The sequence below is a fragment of the Callithrix jacchus genome, chromosome 1, assembly GCF_049354715.1.
Source record: "Callithrix jacchus isolate 240 chromosome 1, calJac240_pri, whole genome shotgun sequence".
In the NCBI taxonomy this organism is placed as follows: Eukaryota; Metazoa; Chordata; class Mammalia; order Primates; family Cebidae; genus Callithrix; species Callithrix jacchus.
Window position 1 is genome coordinate 108,577,610 of NC_133502.1, and position 16,646 is coordinate 108,594,255.

Here is a 16,646-nt window from a genome sequence, read left to right on the forward strand (position 1 = left end):
CAAAGTTTAAGGTGCATGCCCCTAAGTACCTACATATTGACATTTTAAGTAGCAGTTGGTAGAAAGGCAGGCTTTTATTTGCAATGTTTTTTAGCATTGCAAATAAAAACTCTCAGGAGTCTCTTCCTAGAAACAAGAGATCCACAGTTATTGGCAAATCTATTGACAACTATGGAACAGAGATGGTGTGTGAATTTGCCTTTGTTGTGTTTCGTCAGCCACACACCCTTTGTTCATACTAAATCCTGCCAGATGCTCAGCCTCAAAATGGGTCTCACTGCCTCCTGGGGAACCTTCAAACTCAAGATATGAAAACAGTATTTTTAACATGATGCTGTTACCTGATCTCCAGCACCATTTATTGGCACCCTCTCTTTGGTTTTCACAGTCCTGCTTGGAGACAGGGATGGAACCTAATGGAGACTACAGGCTTGGTTCTGGGGGATGGAGTTGAGATATTGACCAGAGTTCGTCCTGTTAATTTTGACAGAGGCCTAGAGCCTACCATAGATGATGAGCATATTTGAGAGTGGAGCCCAGAGGAAACGATCTGGTCCGCTTGGAGGAAAACCTGCAGGGATCCAGAGAGGAGGGAAAGCAGAAAAGGGAGACAGCTGGTGGCTGATGTGAAGGTGTAACCTACTCTCCATTCCCACAGTTGGTCACCATTCCCATAAAGTCAGAATGGAGAAATGCATGGAGAACAGTCATGTATTTCTTCCTGTGAATCAGAAAGGAGGGAATTATGTGATTACATTCTGTATTCTGAAAACAGAAGCCAGACACCTGAGGGGTGCTGTACATCTAGGACCTTATTTGTAATAGAGCAAAGAACAGTATGGAAGAGATGTTAGGATTTCACCAAACTGGCCAGTAAGCCTAGCACTTTGGGAGGCTGAGGCAGGCAGATCACTTGAGGTAAGGAGTTCAATACCAGCCTGCCAATGTGATGAAATCCCATCTCTACTAAAACAGAAAATTAGCCAGGCATAGTGACACATGCTGTAGTCCCAGCTACTCGGGAGACTGAGGCAGGAGAATCGCTTGGACCTGGGAGGCGGAGGTTTACAATGAGCAGAGATTGCGCCACTGCACTCCAGCCTGGGCAACAGAATGAGACTCTGTCTCAAAATAAATCAATAAGTAAAAGATTTCACCAAACTAAGAATTATAATATATAATCACCATTATTTGTATTGCTAAATTTTCCCACACTTCATCATAGTGCATTAGTTCTTTTTCATGTTGCCGATAAAGACATACTTGTCTTTATCAGGTATGTCTGAGACTGGGCAATTTATAAAGAAAAAGAGGTTTAAATGTGGCACATATATACACCATGGAATACTATGCAGCCATAAAAAAAGATGAGTTCATGTACTTGGCAGGGACATGGATGAAATTGGAAACCATCATTCTCAGCAAACTGACACAAGAACAGAAAACCAAACACTGCATGTTCTCTCTCATAAGTGGGTGTTGAACAGTGAGAACATACAGATACATACATGGAGGGGAACATCACATACTGGAGCCTGGTAATGGGAGGCTAGGGGAGGAATAGCATGGGATTGGGGAGGGGTAGCATTAGGAGAAATAGCTAACATAGATGACAGGGCGATGGATGCAGCAAACCACCACCATGGCACGTGTATACCTGTGTAATAAACCTGCACGATCTGTACTTGTACCCCAGAACTTAAAGTATAATAAATAATAAGGAAAAGAAAAAGAGGTTTAATGGACTCACAGTTTCACGTGATTGGGGAGGCCTCACAATCGTGGCAGAAGGCGAAAAGAACATCTTACATGGAGGCAAACGAGAGAGAATGAGAGCGAAGTGAAAAGGAAAACCCCTTATAAAACCACCAGATCTTGTGAGACTTATTCACAACCACAAGGACAGTATGGGGGAAACCTCCCATGATTCAGTTATCTCCCACCAGGTCCCTCCCACAACACATGGGAATTATGGGAGCTATAATTCAAGATGAGATTTGAGTGGAGGCAGAGCCAAACCATGTCCCATATATTTCTATGTACATATTAATTGTGATTTGCTTGTGTTGTACTCTTCTAGTCTAGACTCTGAACTCCTTGGGGGTAGATAGTCCTAGAGGGTGGATCTCCAGAAACTATTGGCTCAGCTAGGCCAGCGGCTACTCAGTGCCTGTGTGATGAGTAAACTAACCCGATTATCTGAGAGTCTAGAGATGAGAAGAAACTCACAGCATACATTTCTGGTGGAACAGAACTCTGAATGCAATATGCTAAGTTTCCGGTTCATTATATATAAGTGTTTGCTTATTCATTAATTTGCTCATCTTAACTATAGAAATTGGTAGGATAACCTCACTAAAAGAATAATCATTAAGTTAAAATTACATTTTTTAAAGTCCTTTTTTCTCTCTCTCTTTTAAAGGAATCCTTTGCTGAACACCTAGGCTACTCAAATGGGGTCATCAATGGGTAAATCTTAATTTTTTTTTCCTTTAAAACAAATGTTGTTGGTGTTACCTAAACTCTTCCTCTCTACGGTGTTTCCTCTCGTGCAAATGCATACTCCCAGCCCTCTAACTGCTCTTCCGTGGAGGTACAGAAGTTAACCAAAACGATATCAGCATTCTCTTTTACTTTACTGGCATAAATTATTACTTGCCTTAAGCAAGTGGCTATTCAAAGGACATAGATCTCATTTAATAGACTTAATAGTATCCTAGTGTTCTAAAAATGTTGTTGAAGCTTCAAAGGTTTGTTACTTATAACCAAAAGTATAGCTTGGCCTTGAAGAGAATTTCTTATTAAATTTCACATTGACATTTGACATTAATGTACTTGAGAAGAAATTTCTCATCTGCTATAAATGTGTACAGTTTTACAGTCATTTGTTAGAGTATGGTTTGTGTAAGAAATGTTTTTCATTAGCAATGGATATTAAAGAGAATCTTGACTTGCAAAACAAAAATGAACATTGCATTAACAGAAAGTCTGTGTGTGTGTGTGTGTGTGTGTGTGTGTGTGTGTGTGTGTTACAAATTTGAAAGATTTATTATTAAGGTATAGCCAGCATTCTTGGATCCCAAGGGAAGACAGTTTCACTGGGCTAAGAACCAGGAACTGGGCCCTAGCCAGAAGCAGTGCTGCTAAGCTTTCCCTACTTCTCCTTGTCTCTCTCTTCTTTGGGTTCTGTGGTTACCCCGGCTCCCAGCAGCTTGGCCAGGATTGCATGGTGAAAATGGGGTATTTGGAGAACGGTGGTCAGAGTGGGGGATGGACATAGGGAAGACATACATTTGAAAATGTGTCTGTTAGAAATAACGTATCCCATGTCATAAAATCAACTACCAGATGATACATTTCAGCACTGTAGATTGCATGTGCACTGGCAAGTTTTCCAAACAGTATCACTTGAGATTCAGTTTTAATTGTATAACACAGCCCTGTTAATAAAAGAAAAAAATAGGTGAACTGTAGAGGGAAAAGGCCATACATTAGCCTTTCTCCATATCGCAGCGTCTTCTCCATCTCATACTCCCGTTGTATTTTTAACTTGGACTTCTACAGTAATCCAAGACTCTTGTCCTCCCTGAGTCCGTTCTTAAACGGTGTCCATGGTGATCTTGTAAAACGGTACGCCAGACCTCATCACTCCCTGCTTAAAACCCATTGGTGGCTTTTCACTGCATTGTAAATGAAAATGTTCGGTGTAGCTCATAGAGCCCTACAGAACCTGTTCCTAGTCCCATCCCCCACCTCTCTGTCTTCATCTAGTGTTCTTTCCTCCTGTCTGTTTAAGCCATGCTCACCCTTTTTTTTCAATTTCTCAAATTCTTCTCTCTCCTTTACCCCTCAGGGCCTTTGCACATGCTCTTTCTTCTCCCTGGAATCTTCTCTCCACCCTAGTGCCCTCGTTCTACAGCTGGATGCCTTTCTACTCATTATTTCAGCTTTTAGCTAAAATGTTACCTCTTCTGGGAGGTCATTGCTGACACTCTAAACCAGTGGTTGGCAAATTCTTCCTGTAAAGAGCTAGATTGTAAATATGCGTAATACTTAATAGGAAAGTATTAAGAACGTGAAAGTGGTTCCTTTTCTTTCTAGAACCTGTCATCATAGCTAGTATATACAATGCACTTTTCATGGGTGTTTTATGAATATATTTTTTTTGTTGCTAAATATTCTTGTTGCTTTGGAGTTCACATTCATTCATTCATTCATTCCTTTCACAGTTACTTATTGGATGTTTACTGTGTACAAAGGACTATATGAAAAGCAAAGCAATACTGGATTTTTCAAGAAGACAGAAGTAATGCTGTCTTCCTGTTTTGCATTTTTTGGGTTCAGGGCTGAGCTGTATCGGGCCTCAGGAAAGTTTGAGCTACTTGATCGTATTCTGCCAAAATTGAGAGCGACTAACCACCGAGTGCTGCTTTTCTGCCAGATGACATCTCTTATGACCATCATGGAAGATTATTTTGCTTTTCGGAACTTCCTTTACCTACGCCTTGATGGTAAGTGCATGAGGCATTAGGCTCAGAAGCTATGCTACTGAAAATGAAGGAATAATGCGCACTTAGGTTCAATCTCAGCCAAAAAGAAGGGGTAAAATTGAAGAATTGACTATCAGCATGGGGTACAGTATTTCTAGATAGCAATTTTTTACATCGTTAAGCTTTAAATAAGCTGACCTGATTTGCACAGCTGCATAGCCCACATGTAAACCAACACAAATGAGTTTAGAGTCACTTATGAGTACCTAAATACAATAAAATTAACTAAATTTAAATTTTGAAATCTTTCTTGCTCTAAAATTGATGGTTACCTGTGTGCCAACATATAGAATATGTTGACAAACGTTTAACTTTTTAAGTTAAAACATATTTTAGGGGGATAAAGGCTATGTCACTTTTCTTTGTAATAATATCATCATTCATTTTAGAATATATTTATCATTAAAGCCCCTCTCTAAATAAGACATATCTACATGTTATATTATTAACAGATATGACTGCATCATTTCCTGGATTTTGCAAGCTATGTAAAGTATTTGCCTGGCTTTAAGAGTGAAAGTGAAATAGTATGTCCTAAAATTAATAAGACAAAATACTAATGGAAGAAAATATGATTTTAGGGATGCTTCCTAAATTATATTACAATTTGGATGCCAGCCATAATAATATATTAGAGGTTAAAAGTGTCAGCATTTATACACAATGGCAGGGCATAAATAATGGCATTCAAAGAGTGGTAAGTAGGAATCAAAGTTAGTTTACAGTCAGGATGCTGTTTAATCCCTGGGAAGAAAAGAGGGTGCTGCTAATACTGCTATTTATCTAATGCAATATTACTATTATTAAATGGGAAATTTAAGGTTTATGTTTCATTAAAAGACTTTATTTTCAGTCCAACATTTTGTTTCCCTTTGGCACTTAATTGAATGTTATTGGATATATACTAAACTCAGACTTGCTGTACGTTCTCTGAGTTAAGTTTTTAGGTGAATTCTCTTTACAGTCTGTCTCTTAGGGTATTATTAATTAACTTTCAAGTTAATTATACCATATGACAAACTCGATTATTTTATTTTATTTTTTTATTTTTTTATTAAGACCAAGTCTTACTCTGTCGCCCAGGCTGGAGTGCAGTGGTGTGATCTCAGCTCGCTGCAACCTCCGCCTCCTGAGTTCAGGTGATTCTCCTGACTCAGTCTTCTGAGTAGCTGGGATTACAGGTGTGTGTCACTATGCCCAGCTAAGTTTTGTATTTTTAGTAGAGACAGGGTTTCGTCATATTGCCCAGGCTGGTCTCGAATTCCTGACCTCAAGTGATCTGCCTGCCTTGGCCTCCCAAAGTGCTGGGATTGTAGGTGTGAGCCACTGCGCCTGGCCCCAAACTTAATTATTTAAAACCCCTTTACCTCTCCCCTCCAAAGTCACTGAAAACCAATGAATGGGTAAGTAAATGTGAATTTTGAATTCATAAGTCCTAGTATGCACAGTTTTTCTCTTTTGGTAAATTTCCTTTATTGTCTCTTTTTTGACTGGATCCTTATCTCTGGAAAGGGGGAAATTCAGCACTCTGCCTTCAAAAGGTAAACTGCTTTACCAACTGCTCAGGTGAGGGGCTGTGGGGCTCTGGACTGACAGCCCCCCACAGGTGTCCTGCATAACTCACTTGCTACTTTGTGGCATTTCACTCCAAATCTCAGGTCTCTGAGGACTGCTCCTTTGGAATATTTGAATCCATTAAACTGATAAGAAGTGACTTCCTTGAAAGAAATTGCTCTGTTTTCTTACCAGCCTGAGAGTTTCTCTTTAATAATTTGTTGGCTGCTGTCCTTTTGTTATTAATAATAATAGTCATAATAGCTAACATGTATGGAACACCTACTCTGTGTGGGACTCTGGGCCGAGCACCTCATGTGCATTCTTAATTTGATTTTCTCCATAAATAAGCTACTGTTACCCTTTATATATGCCATTATGATGCCCATTTAATAGATGAGAAGACAAACGTATACGGTGAAACCAGGCTCTAACTTGGATCTCTTTGATTCCAAATTAGCTCAGTTTTAGCAGATCTAGAGAGGTATACCCATCTCTGAAAATACAAGCTTCTCTTACTTAAAATTTGAAATTGACTAATTGCCAACCACCATGCACTAGAGATACAGGATGGATGAGCTATTCACTGTTCCTGCTCTCAGAGCCCTTACCATTAGGTGGAAGGAGATAGACAATCAAATTGCATAGAATGTTACAGGTGGAATTGAGAAGGCTTCTTTCCATAAGAAACAGCAGACATTCCTTTTAAGGGTGGACAGAACTGATGGACAATCAATATACACACAGATGAGTTAGTATACACACTTCCAACTGAAACCCCTTCTATCCCCCATCCCACCACCCAGTTGTTAAAATGACTTCAGATTTTCATTGCTGAATTTGATGTTTCAGATTTTGACTTTGGGGGAAAAAAAATCACTTGATGAAAGCTAAGCACAAATTTTCTGCAAAGATTTTGGTTGCATGCATAGATTTAGCTAATACTCCGTTATGGTTTTTGTTTTTACTGGAAATGATTTTTGAGTGAGAGCAAGTGGTGAGATTTTATCCCAGAAGACAACACTTTCTAAAAGCAGCTGAAACTAAGTTAAAATTAGTCATCATGGAAGTCTGACAGTGTGTTCCTTCTGGTAAATTCTGTAATTTTTAACAAAGTTGCCCTATTAATTGTATTCTTATAATTGGTTATGTATCAAAGTCTGAAAGACCATGTAACTGATGTTACTATTGAGCATGTTAAATCTTGTGCCACTTGTAAGGAGTGTCTGCCTTTAGATATAGACCCTTATTTGGTAGTTGTAATCTCCCTGGGCAATATTAAAGATTGTTGATGATCAGTAAAGATCTTGACTTGGAAATCTTTGACAGAAATGGTTTTCCAGCAAATTCCAAAACTCGTGATAAGAAATGCCATAGCTTTGCGTTAAAAACTGACTTAATCTTTTGTGTGTTTTTAAATAATTTGTCAAGTTACCAGCTATTTATATTTTCTTTTATTATATTGAACTTGAGTCTCACTCTGTTACCTAGGCTGGAGTGCAGTGCATAATCACAGCTCACTGCAACCTCTGCCTCCCAGGTTCAAGTGATTCTCATGCCTCAGCCTCGCGAGTAGCTGGGATTACAGACATGTGCCACCATGCCCAGCTAATTTTTATATTTTTAGTAGAGACGGGGTTTTACTCTGTTGGCCAGGCTGGTCTCGAACTCCTGACCTCAGGGGATCCTCCCGTCTCAGCCTCCCAAAGTGCTTGGATTACAGCGATGAGCCACTGCCCCTGGCTTATATAATTTAAATACACACCAGATATATGGTTGGCCTATTTGCTTAAGGTATCTGGTATAGGGTCTAAAAACTCCTTTGAGCAAATAATTTTATTTGTATATTCCTTTTGTTTTTCAGTGCTTTATTTTGCATGTAAGTTTATTTTATCCCAGTAGGCATTAGTTGTATTTATATCTTATGTTACCGGCCAGATCCACGTCTGTTCTGCCCACGTGTAGTAAATCAATCACTGCGATAGAGCTTTTGCAAAAGAGAAGATTTATTCACAAGGGTGCCAAGCGAAAAGATGGAAGGATAGCCTTCAACTCTACCTCCCTGAAGTTAAGTCTTAGGGATATTTATGGGGCAAGGAAGTGAAGTGATCTAAGGCACAAGGAATGGTGATTGGCAGTGGGGAAAAATGAAGTAACAGGTTCATTCTGCGCAAGCATAGCCAGGGTTCATGGCTTTCCTAGGACATACATGCAGAAAATGGCAGTGTTAGCATGGTCTGACGGTGCAGTTTTTGGCGGTCTGACGGTGCAGTTTTTGGCTGTCTGTCATCAAAAGCTATCTCTTGGGCACTTGGCTCAGGCCTAGTGGAAGGGTCAGTGGTGACAACCAGTTCGAACTGGACACAGCTGGCCAAAGTTCCTGAAAAATAACTGAAGTAACCATTACCATGGTGACCTATGAATGTTATCTATAAAGTAGCCAGTGAAGGTTAAGTTTTAATGTTCAGCAGCAAGGCCTTTAGCTACTGCAGCCTCCAGCTTCATGGGAAAAGAAAAAACAAAAATAACAAAAAGCAAGAAACCAAAAGCACATAGATGCAGGGCAGGCAGACCCGATGAGATGAACTGCTCTGTTTCATTAATCCATGTGATTATCAACTGATTAATTTCAGTTAATTGAAACTGTTGCACTTCTCTCCTGAGAGCATAGATGTATAGTTTTTGTACCCAGCTATCAGAAACACAGATGTCATTATCTCTTCTTTACCCATTTTAGAAGAAATTTTTGGTTTCTGTGGCTTTTCATTCAGTTTAAGGCAGAGGGGAAATATGTGAACCAATAATCCATGTAATTTTTTTTGAAATTCTTGCAGCTGGAAAGATGATAGAGAAGGTTTTGTGGCAGAATAGAACACATCTTCCATTAGAATCGTGAACAAATAGTTTACCATGATCTCAGAAAGCCAGTTCTGAAAATAAAAGAAACAAGAACTCCACATTTGAAACCTCACTCAACAAAGTATGCTTAGTGCTCCTCCTCCAGAATCTAAACTCGGACTATTGATTGTGTCAGGACTTCACCAGTTCCCTGAACTCGAAACCTGACGTAGAGAGTAAATTGGGTCTAAAGAACAGTACTCCATTAAGTGAGGAGAGCCCCAGACCCCTCATTCCTAATCCCTGTTTGCCGTATGCAGGGAAGTGATTTGTTTCTCCCTCCTCAGGAGGGGATTTGTTATTTTTATATTTATTAAATGTGAAACACAGATTGTCCCCATGTTTGAGAACTTGGCCTTAATAGCAACTTGATTCATTAGCTACAATCACTTAAATGTTTTAATCCTCTGAAATAAATTGCTGGTATGTTTTCATCCTTAAAGAACAACATGTAGAAATAATATTTGAATAGCAGCCAGTCAGGGACTATCATGTAACATGCGTATATATTTCCCAACAACTTAAAGCCTTTTTTTAAAACTCAGTGTCTAGGCTTTTCTGGTGAAATATGATCAGATGGAATACTGGTGTTTTTTTTCTCTCCCCTTCCACAATGTATTTCATGAAATACATTACAGATAAATACTATGTGATTGAGTGGCTCACCCAAAATGCAAGTATGCCCTAAACATAAGCACCAGACTCTGGGGTTTGGTACTGTCTGCGTATTCACTATTTTGGAGCCTCCTCAGTCTCTGTGGGCCAAATCACCCCGAAGTACATAACCCGCTGCTTTGTTTAGTTCATTTGGATTTAGCATACTTTAAACTCAGCAGAGTAGGATGATAACATGAGAAACAGACTTGAGAGATTCCTTATTTGGCGGGGGGGTCGGGGGGGGATTATTATTGTGGCTTTAAGTCTTGCTAAGAAGGATAAAATTATTCCATTTGCAAAAAATATATATTTCATTTGCATTTTATGTTTTTACCAGCCGGACTATACTCAGTAGTAATCCAAATGGTAAAGTAGTAGAAAACAGCTTTCCTTTTGTTTATATTTTTTTGGCATAAAAAAAGTCCTTGCTTGAATGCCTATCAGCAAAGTTTCTTTAAGCCATTATTACAGTTATAAGCACATGTTTGTGTGAGAGAGAGGAAGGGTGTGTGTTCTTGAAATTATTTGTTGTTATAAATGACAGAAATAAATGCAAAAAAAAAAAATGTTTTCATTGTTTTAGGTGAGAGTAAGGATTTTGTAAAATTTGTAAAGTTGCAAAGATGCCTCGTCAGAAATGTGTAAACTCTTTCTCTCTCTCTGTCATTTTTTGATTGCAAATGTTCAAAGTTTTTTTCCAAAAGTACAGAGGCCTGGAAATTACCTCACCAGTGTTAGGAGGAGTCTGGGTATATTTCTTGAAGGAAGCAAGCCTTTTTGTTTTTAGCTCTGTGCCATTTTCAGACAAGAGTTAATTGGCAAATTAATTTTTCTGATCCCCTCAGGCACCACCAAGTCTGAAGATCGTGCTGCTTTGCTGAAGAAATTCAATGAACCTGGATCCCAGTATTTCATTTTCTTGCTGAGTACAAGAGCTGGAGGCCTGGGCTTAAATCTTCAGGCAGCTGATACGGTGGTCATCTTTGACAGCGACTGGAATCCTCATCAGGTCTGCATGTCCGACTCAGGTGCCCAGGCCTCCCTCTGGAGAGGAACTAAAAGATGATCAGTTTCATTATTCACATTTATGGGACAGAGCAGATAACTAAACGAGTGGGCTGTTGCTTTCTTGGAGCCAATTCTTATGGCTGTTTTCTTAAATGCCTAAGAGCATAGATAAGATGTCCCACATATGCCTTTGAAGAACTGAAGTTTGGGGTAGAAAAACTCAAGTTTCTGTTTAGTTTTAATCCCATCTCTTGGGATTGCCATTGAACAAAATATATTTAATGGAGGATAAATAAAAAATGTGGGAAAATGATAGCAGTAAGAACAACAGCAACCCATCATTTATGGGACCCTTAATCTGCGCCAGCCTGTTGGGCATTTTTTCATTCAGTTTTCACAACAAACCTGTGACACAGTTAATATGATTTGCATCTTTGCCGTCAAGGAAATTTGAGCCATAGGCAGGGTTAGTGACTTCCCCAAGGCCAAACAGTATTACCATAGTTAACCCTTTATTGTGTGTATTAAAAGTCATCATAAAAAAAAGTCATCATAAAAACGCATTCTAATGAGCATTTATTGTTGTAAAGCTCTTTTAGGCAGGTAAGTTAGGGCTATCCTTTTAAAGTACTACTTTGATTTTTTTTTAAAAGAAAAAAAATGAAGTGGGTCTCTTATGGCACTGTTTTTCTAAATTACTCTGGGAGATGAGGCACCTGTCTGTAGGACATTGGGTAGGATGATATTTGTCAAGATTTAATTCATGCTGGAACAAATGTTGAATTCAAAATAGTGAAAAGGAAGACCAGGTGTGGTGGCTCATGCCTGTAATCCCAGCACTTTGGGAGGTTGAGGCAGGAGGATCACTTGAGCCTGTAGGTGAATTAATTAAAGCAACTATTAAAATTTTCTGATCTTGAAAAGGATTGGGAGCCATCAGCACAGAATATATTAGTTCTAAGTCTTCAGAAAATATGGTTACATATTTTTATAAATATATAAAAGTGTTGCATTCCAAGGCTCAGGTAGAATTCATATTGATGTGAGATGTCTGCACTTTTCCTTTGTACCATTTTGGATTCAGTATTTGTTCCACAAACATTTACTGAGTGTCTTATTATGCAGCAGGCACTGAGCTAGGCTGAGTAAGGGGCAGAAAGGAAGACATGATGTGACTCCTCTCCTCCTGGTGTGCTCAGTGTGGTTGGATGTTTAGATTATCCTTGCTGGTACCTAAGTATTGAGGACTGTCTATAGGCGGAGAGTTTGCTGTATTCTCTCTTCGGAGATAAGCCTTTCAACTGAGTCTCAGATACTTACCTTCACTGGAACACTGTAAATTCTAAAATCCACCATTCCAGAAAATGCTATTTAACATGGAAAAGAACCCTGGAACATCTGTATGATGTTCCACCCCACCCCACCTCACTTTTTTCCCTTCTCTCTCTGTTAAAAACTTTGAACTCTGGAATCAAAGTAAATTGCAGTGACATGAAATAGTTCTCTCTTAACTACATGTGAACTAAAACTTCGGCAGCAAAACACAGGATCCCAGATTTTCTCTGGTTGACTTTACCACAGGTTCTTCATGCTGGGCCTCTGAAAGTATTTCTAGCTGCTGTAGATGGGTTCGCTTCCACCTGATACGAATAAACTGAGCCTTCCAGATTTTTCATCTGTTGCTTAATATGAGCATTAGTTTGGTCAGGGTTTTCTTTTTCAGAAATCATTGATTTTAGAGTGATAAAGATGCATCTGAGTTTTCATTTAAAAGGTACAGAACTCTACTAAATATTGTTAGGCACTTTGCATACCGCACCGCAAGTAATCTTCAAAATATCTTATACATAAGGAAACCAGTCAATGTTAGCTTGCTCATGAGCACCATACCAGATCATTCACACCATGACTGTCAAGGTTTCAGTTTGAATACTGGGTTTGAGCTCTTTCTACCTTGCATAGAGATTGTATGCCCACAAATGAACATTGTGGAGCTTTTTTTACCAGGTTGAGTTCAGCATGCATTGAAGAAAAATATCTGTAAGCATGCATTATCAGGTTGAATCAAAATGAAGGCACATAGGTAAAAACAGGGGCTTTATTTGACATAGGTTGACAAATAGAGGCCTTAATGTTGCTAACTGGGGGCCCTACCTAGAAGCAAAGATAAAACTCACGATTGTGGAATTAACAAAAAATCCCTCCAGCTTGCCAAGACTCTCATTTCCAAACCGTTGATTAGAAACATGGGTTGGTACTTACATTTCTTTTACCCATGGAGCTGCAGCTGTGTTTCTATTACAGAAGGGTCAGCCACATTTAGCTTGCAGGCCCTCTTCTCAGACCAGGCTCTGGCTTCAAGTATCATCAGACCTAAGTCAGTGTGATGAACTTTCAGACCACTTAATTGAGACTTCAGAAATACTTAGTAATCCAGCCAATAATTACAGCACTTACTTCCTTGTCACAATATTTCCCCCCACATTTTGGCTTAGAGACTCAAGCTCACATTTCATTAAACTTCTCCAGCCTAGAACTTTTGTGACCTTCCAATTAGATGGGTGATCTGAAACGCACAAACACACATCACCGCCACCACCACCAAACAAAACTAATTGCAGCAAATTCCCACGGATTCTCTAATGTCTTACCTTGCTTGTATGTTGCCCATGTGTCCTGCTTCCTCACCTATTCTATTCATATTCTGCTGCCCCCTGCAATTAGTATTTTTGTGGTTTTGTCAGCATCGTCTGGGACAAGGGTCAGCAATCTACTCAGGGGCTCATTCTGACCTGCCACTTGTTTTGGCAGCCCCTGCAGGTAAAGAATGGTTTTCGCTTTTTAAAGTATAAATTAGAAAATGGTGAGAAAAAGAATATCAGCCTTTTGGTGAGAACAGTTGCTCAATTTTTACTCCTGGGCCAGACAGCCTAGAATGTTTAGTAATACTGTTGAGCCCCTTTTAGAGACTGTTTGCTGGCCTCTGTTTCAGGAGATAGTGAAAAGCTTGATGACACAGAGCTTGTCATCTTGACTGCTGTTAGCAGTTCTGGTGAAGATATGTTGAGCGGGACAGTTGAACTGAAAGCTTAAAAAAGAAGTTTAGGGTGTTTTAGAGTTTGGTGTCACCTTTGGATTTGAATGATCCACCTCACATTCTAAAATAATCTAATATGGATGGGTTCCAGCTGTTTTCGTGGCTCGGCACTATGATATTTATACTAACTTATTCAAATATCTGCCAAGGAAAAGCTTTTGCCTGACTTGCTACTCAATTTTAAGGGTCTGTGCAGCAAAACAAATCTCCAGGGCCGCCTTTTGCCTGCTGCCTTTTTATGCTACAACAGGTGACCAAGAAACTTGTCTGGTCAAGAAGATGGGTTTACAGCTGTTGAGCATCAGCTCTGTGCAAAATATGGTGCCAGGGATGTGGGATACAGGAAACAGACCTTTGCCTTAAAAATCTATACAGTCAATTGGGGGACCTGTGTAAACAACTAATTCACATTGGCCCAGATACCATCACCTGGACCACAATGAATAAAAGCCACATGCCAAAAAGTTTTTATTATGTAGCTGTAATATTAGGTGACTCTTGCTTCTTGGGCTCATGAAGGTTTTTATTTAAATATTTCATTAAAGCTTTTTTTCTTAGTAATGTATGAGTAACATTTAAAGCTGAAAAAAGCAAAATGTAAGCAAAGTGAAGAAAATGAAATAACACCTATACTCTTATCACTTAGAGATTTGTGTTGTTGGTATGTTGGTGTTTATCCTCCCACCTTTTTCTTGACATAGATAAATTTGCACATATAAGATCAGAATGCACATGCTGCTTTTTGTACAACCATTCACTTATTATAGCATTGTGTCATTAAATCTCCTACAATATAATTTTTTTTTTTATGGAGTCTCACTTTGTCACCCAGGCTAGAGTTCAGTGGCACAATCTTGGCTCACTGCAACCTCTGCCTCCTGGGTTCAAGCAGTTCTCTGCCTCAACCTCCCAAGCAGCTGGGATTACAGGCACCTGCCATCACACCCAGCTAATTTTTGTATTTTCAGTAGAGGTGGAGTTTCACCATCATGGCCAGGCTGGTCTTGAACTCCTGACCTTGTGACCCACCTGCCTCAGTCTCCCAAAGTGCTGCGATTATAGGTGTGAGCCACCACGCCCAGCCTCAATATAATTTTTGTGATACTTTGTTGGTACATACATAGAGTAGAATACTATATTTTGCCAATTTATTGTTGAATGTTTAATTCTTTTTTTAAAAAGCCATTATAGCTAAATTATTCTGAGAAGGTACATCCTTCTTTCTAAATCTTTGTGCATATCCACGATTATTTCTTTAAGATATATTTCCAGAAGTGATATTTCTGAGTCAGAGACATAAACAATTTTAACACTTCTGATAAGTAATGACAAATTTCTGTCCCCAAAAGTTCACCAGTTGACTACCCAACTAGCAGTCCTTTTCATTTCCCAAATTGAAGACTGAGTCTTTGATAGGGTTAGGTTCTAGGAAATTGACTACCTGAGTAATCACTCTGCGTGTGTGTGTGTGTGTGTGTGTGTGTGTGTGTGTAGTAAGATGTATGTATGTATAATACCTGAATGTACAACCATTCAGTGATGTTTAAAAAATAATCTTCAACACATCACACCAAAGAAAACGCATTCCTTGCAACTTAAGGTTAGTTGTAGGTAATATGTAAGTTGCAATTCTGACATTGGACATTGGTGTCTTGTTTTATGTTTTAGATAGGGACTAATCCTGATGAGGAACCTAGAGACAGATGAAAACTATATGATACGTGGATTTCAGAACCTGAGATGTATTTCAGTTGGCTGGGTTAATTTAAACCCAGGCTTCTTTAACTAAGAATGACCTTTAATTTTTCCAAAGGTAGCTTATGTGTTTTTAAATGTAAGCAAAAGGCCAGGCACAGTGGCTCAAGCCTGTAATCCCAGCTCTTTGGGAGGCCGAGGTGGGCGGATTACTTGAGGTCGGGAGTTCAAGACCAGTGTGACCAACATGGAGAAACCCTGTCTCTACTGAAAATGCAAAATTAGGTGGGTGTGGTGGCGCCTGCCTGTAATCCCAGCTACTCAAGAGGCTGAGGCAGGAGAATCACTTGAACCCAGGAGGCAGAGGTTGGTGAGCTGAGATAGCGCCATTGCATTCCAGCCTGGGCAATGAGAGCAAAACTTCGTCTCAAAAAAATTAAAAAAAAAAAAAGAAATGTAAGCAAAATCTTACCTTAGTGAAGGTGAAATACATAACCCTTCCATATTTCCCTCTGGGGTGGGGTCTGGTTTGGGATGCCTAAGCCAGACATCTCAGTCCTCACAGCATTTTGTCCCCTCAAACAGGATCTGCAGGCCCAAGACCGAGCTCACCGCATCGGGCAGCAGAACGAGGTCCGGGTGCTGAGGCTCTGTACCGTGAACAGCGTGGAGGAAAAGATCCTGGCGGCCGCAAAATACAAGCTGAATGTGGATCAGAAAGTGATCCAGGCAGGCATGTTTGACCAAAAGTCTTCAAGCCACGAGCGGAGGGCATTCCTGCAGGCCATCTTGGAGCATGAAGAGGAAAATGAGGTATTACAGATAGCCCCAAGTTTATGAAATCAAACAGTGGCCTTTTGTCTCTGAAGAACTAAGAAATAACCCCTTTGTTTAAAGAACTTCTTGGGCTGGCATTAATGAAAATGAATAAATTAACTGATGTTTTAGATCCCAACCACAGAAAGCCTCTGAAAGTTATCCAAAATGAATGTCTTAAGAGCTGCTGCTGGAAGAACCTCCAGGCTTGCCTGTGGGTACTCCCTCCTTTTTCCCAGGGTGGTAAAAACAGCTGCTTTATTGTACCATCAGTGCTGTCTTCTGTAGGGCAGATGCAGAAGTGCAGAGGGGATACTTGAGGGACAAAATCAGCTGGATGAGACAGGACAAAGCTGGAAGGGGCCCTCTTT

General features: G+C 39.7%; 1 protein-coding gene across 17 annotated transcripts in view; it reads left to right on the forward strand.

Annotated features, from left to right (window-relative positions):
• SMARCA2 (SWI/SNF related BAF chromatin remodeling complex subunit ATPase 2) overlaps positions 1-16,646 on the forward strand; it is a 229,409-nt gene that overhangs the window by 126,099 nt on the left and 86,664 nt on the right. For all 17 annotated transcript variants that reach the window (XM_078368139.1, XM_078368141.1, XM_078368146.1 and 14 more), the window contains 4 exons: positions 2,423-2,469; positions 4,345-4,511; positions 10,505-10,668; positions 16,045-16,272. In XM_078368139.1, the coding sequence (XP_078224265.1) occupies positions 2,423-2,469; positions 4,345-4,511; positions 10,505-10,668; positions 16,045-16,272 (606 nt within the window). The remainder of the gene's footprint in view (positions 1-2,422; positions 2,470-4,344; positions 4,512-10,504; positions 10,669-16,044; positions 16,273-16,646) is intronic.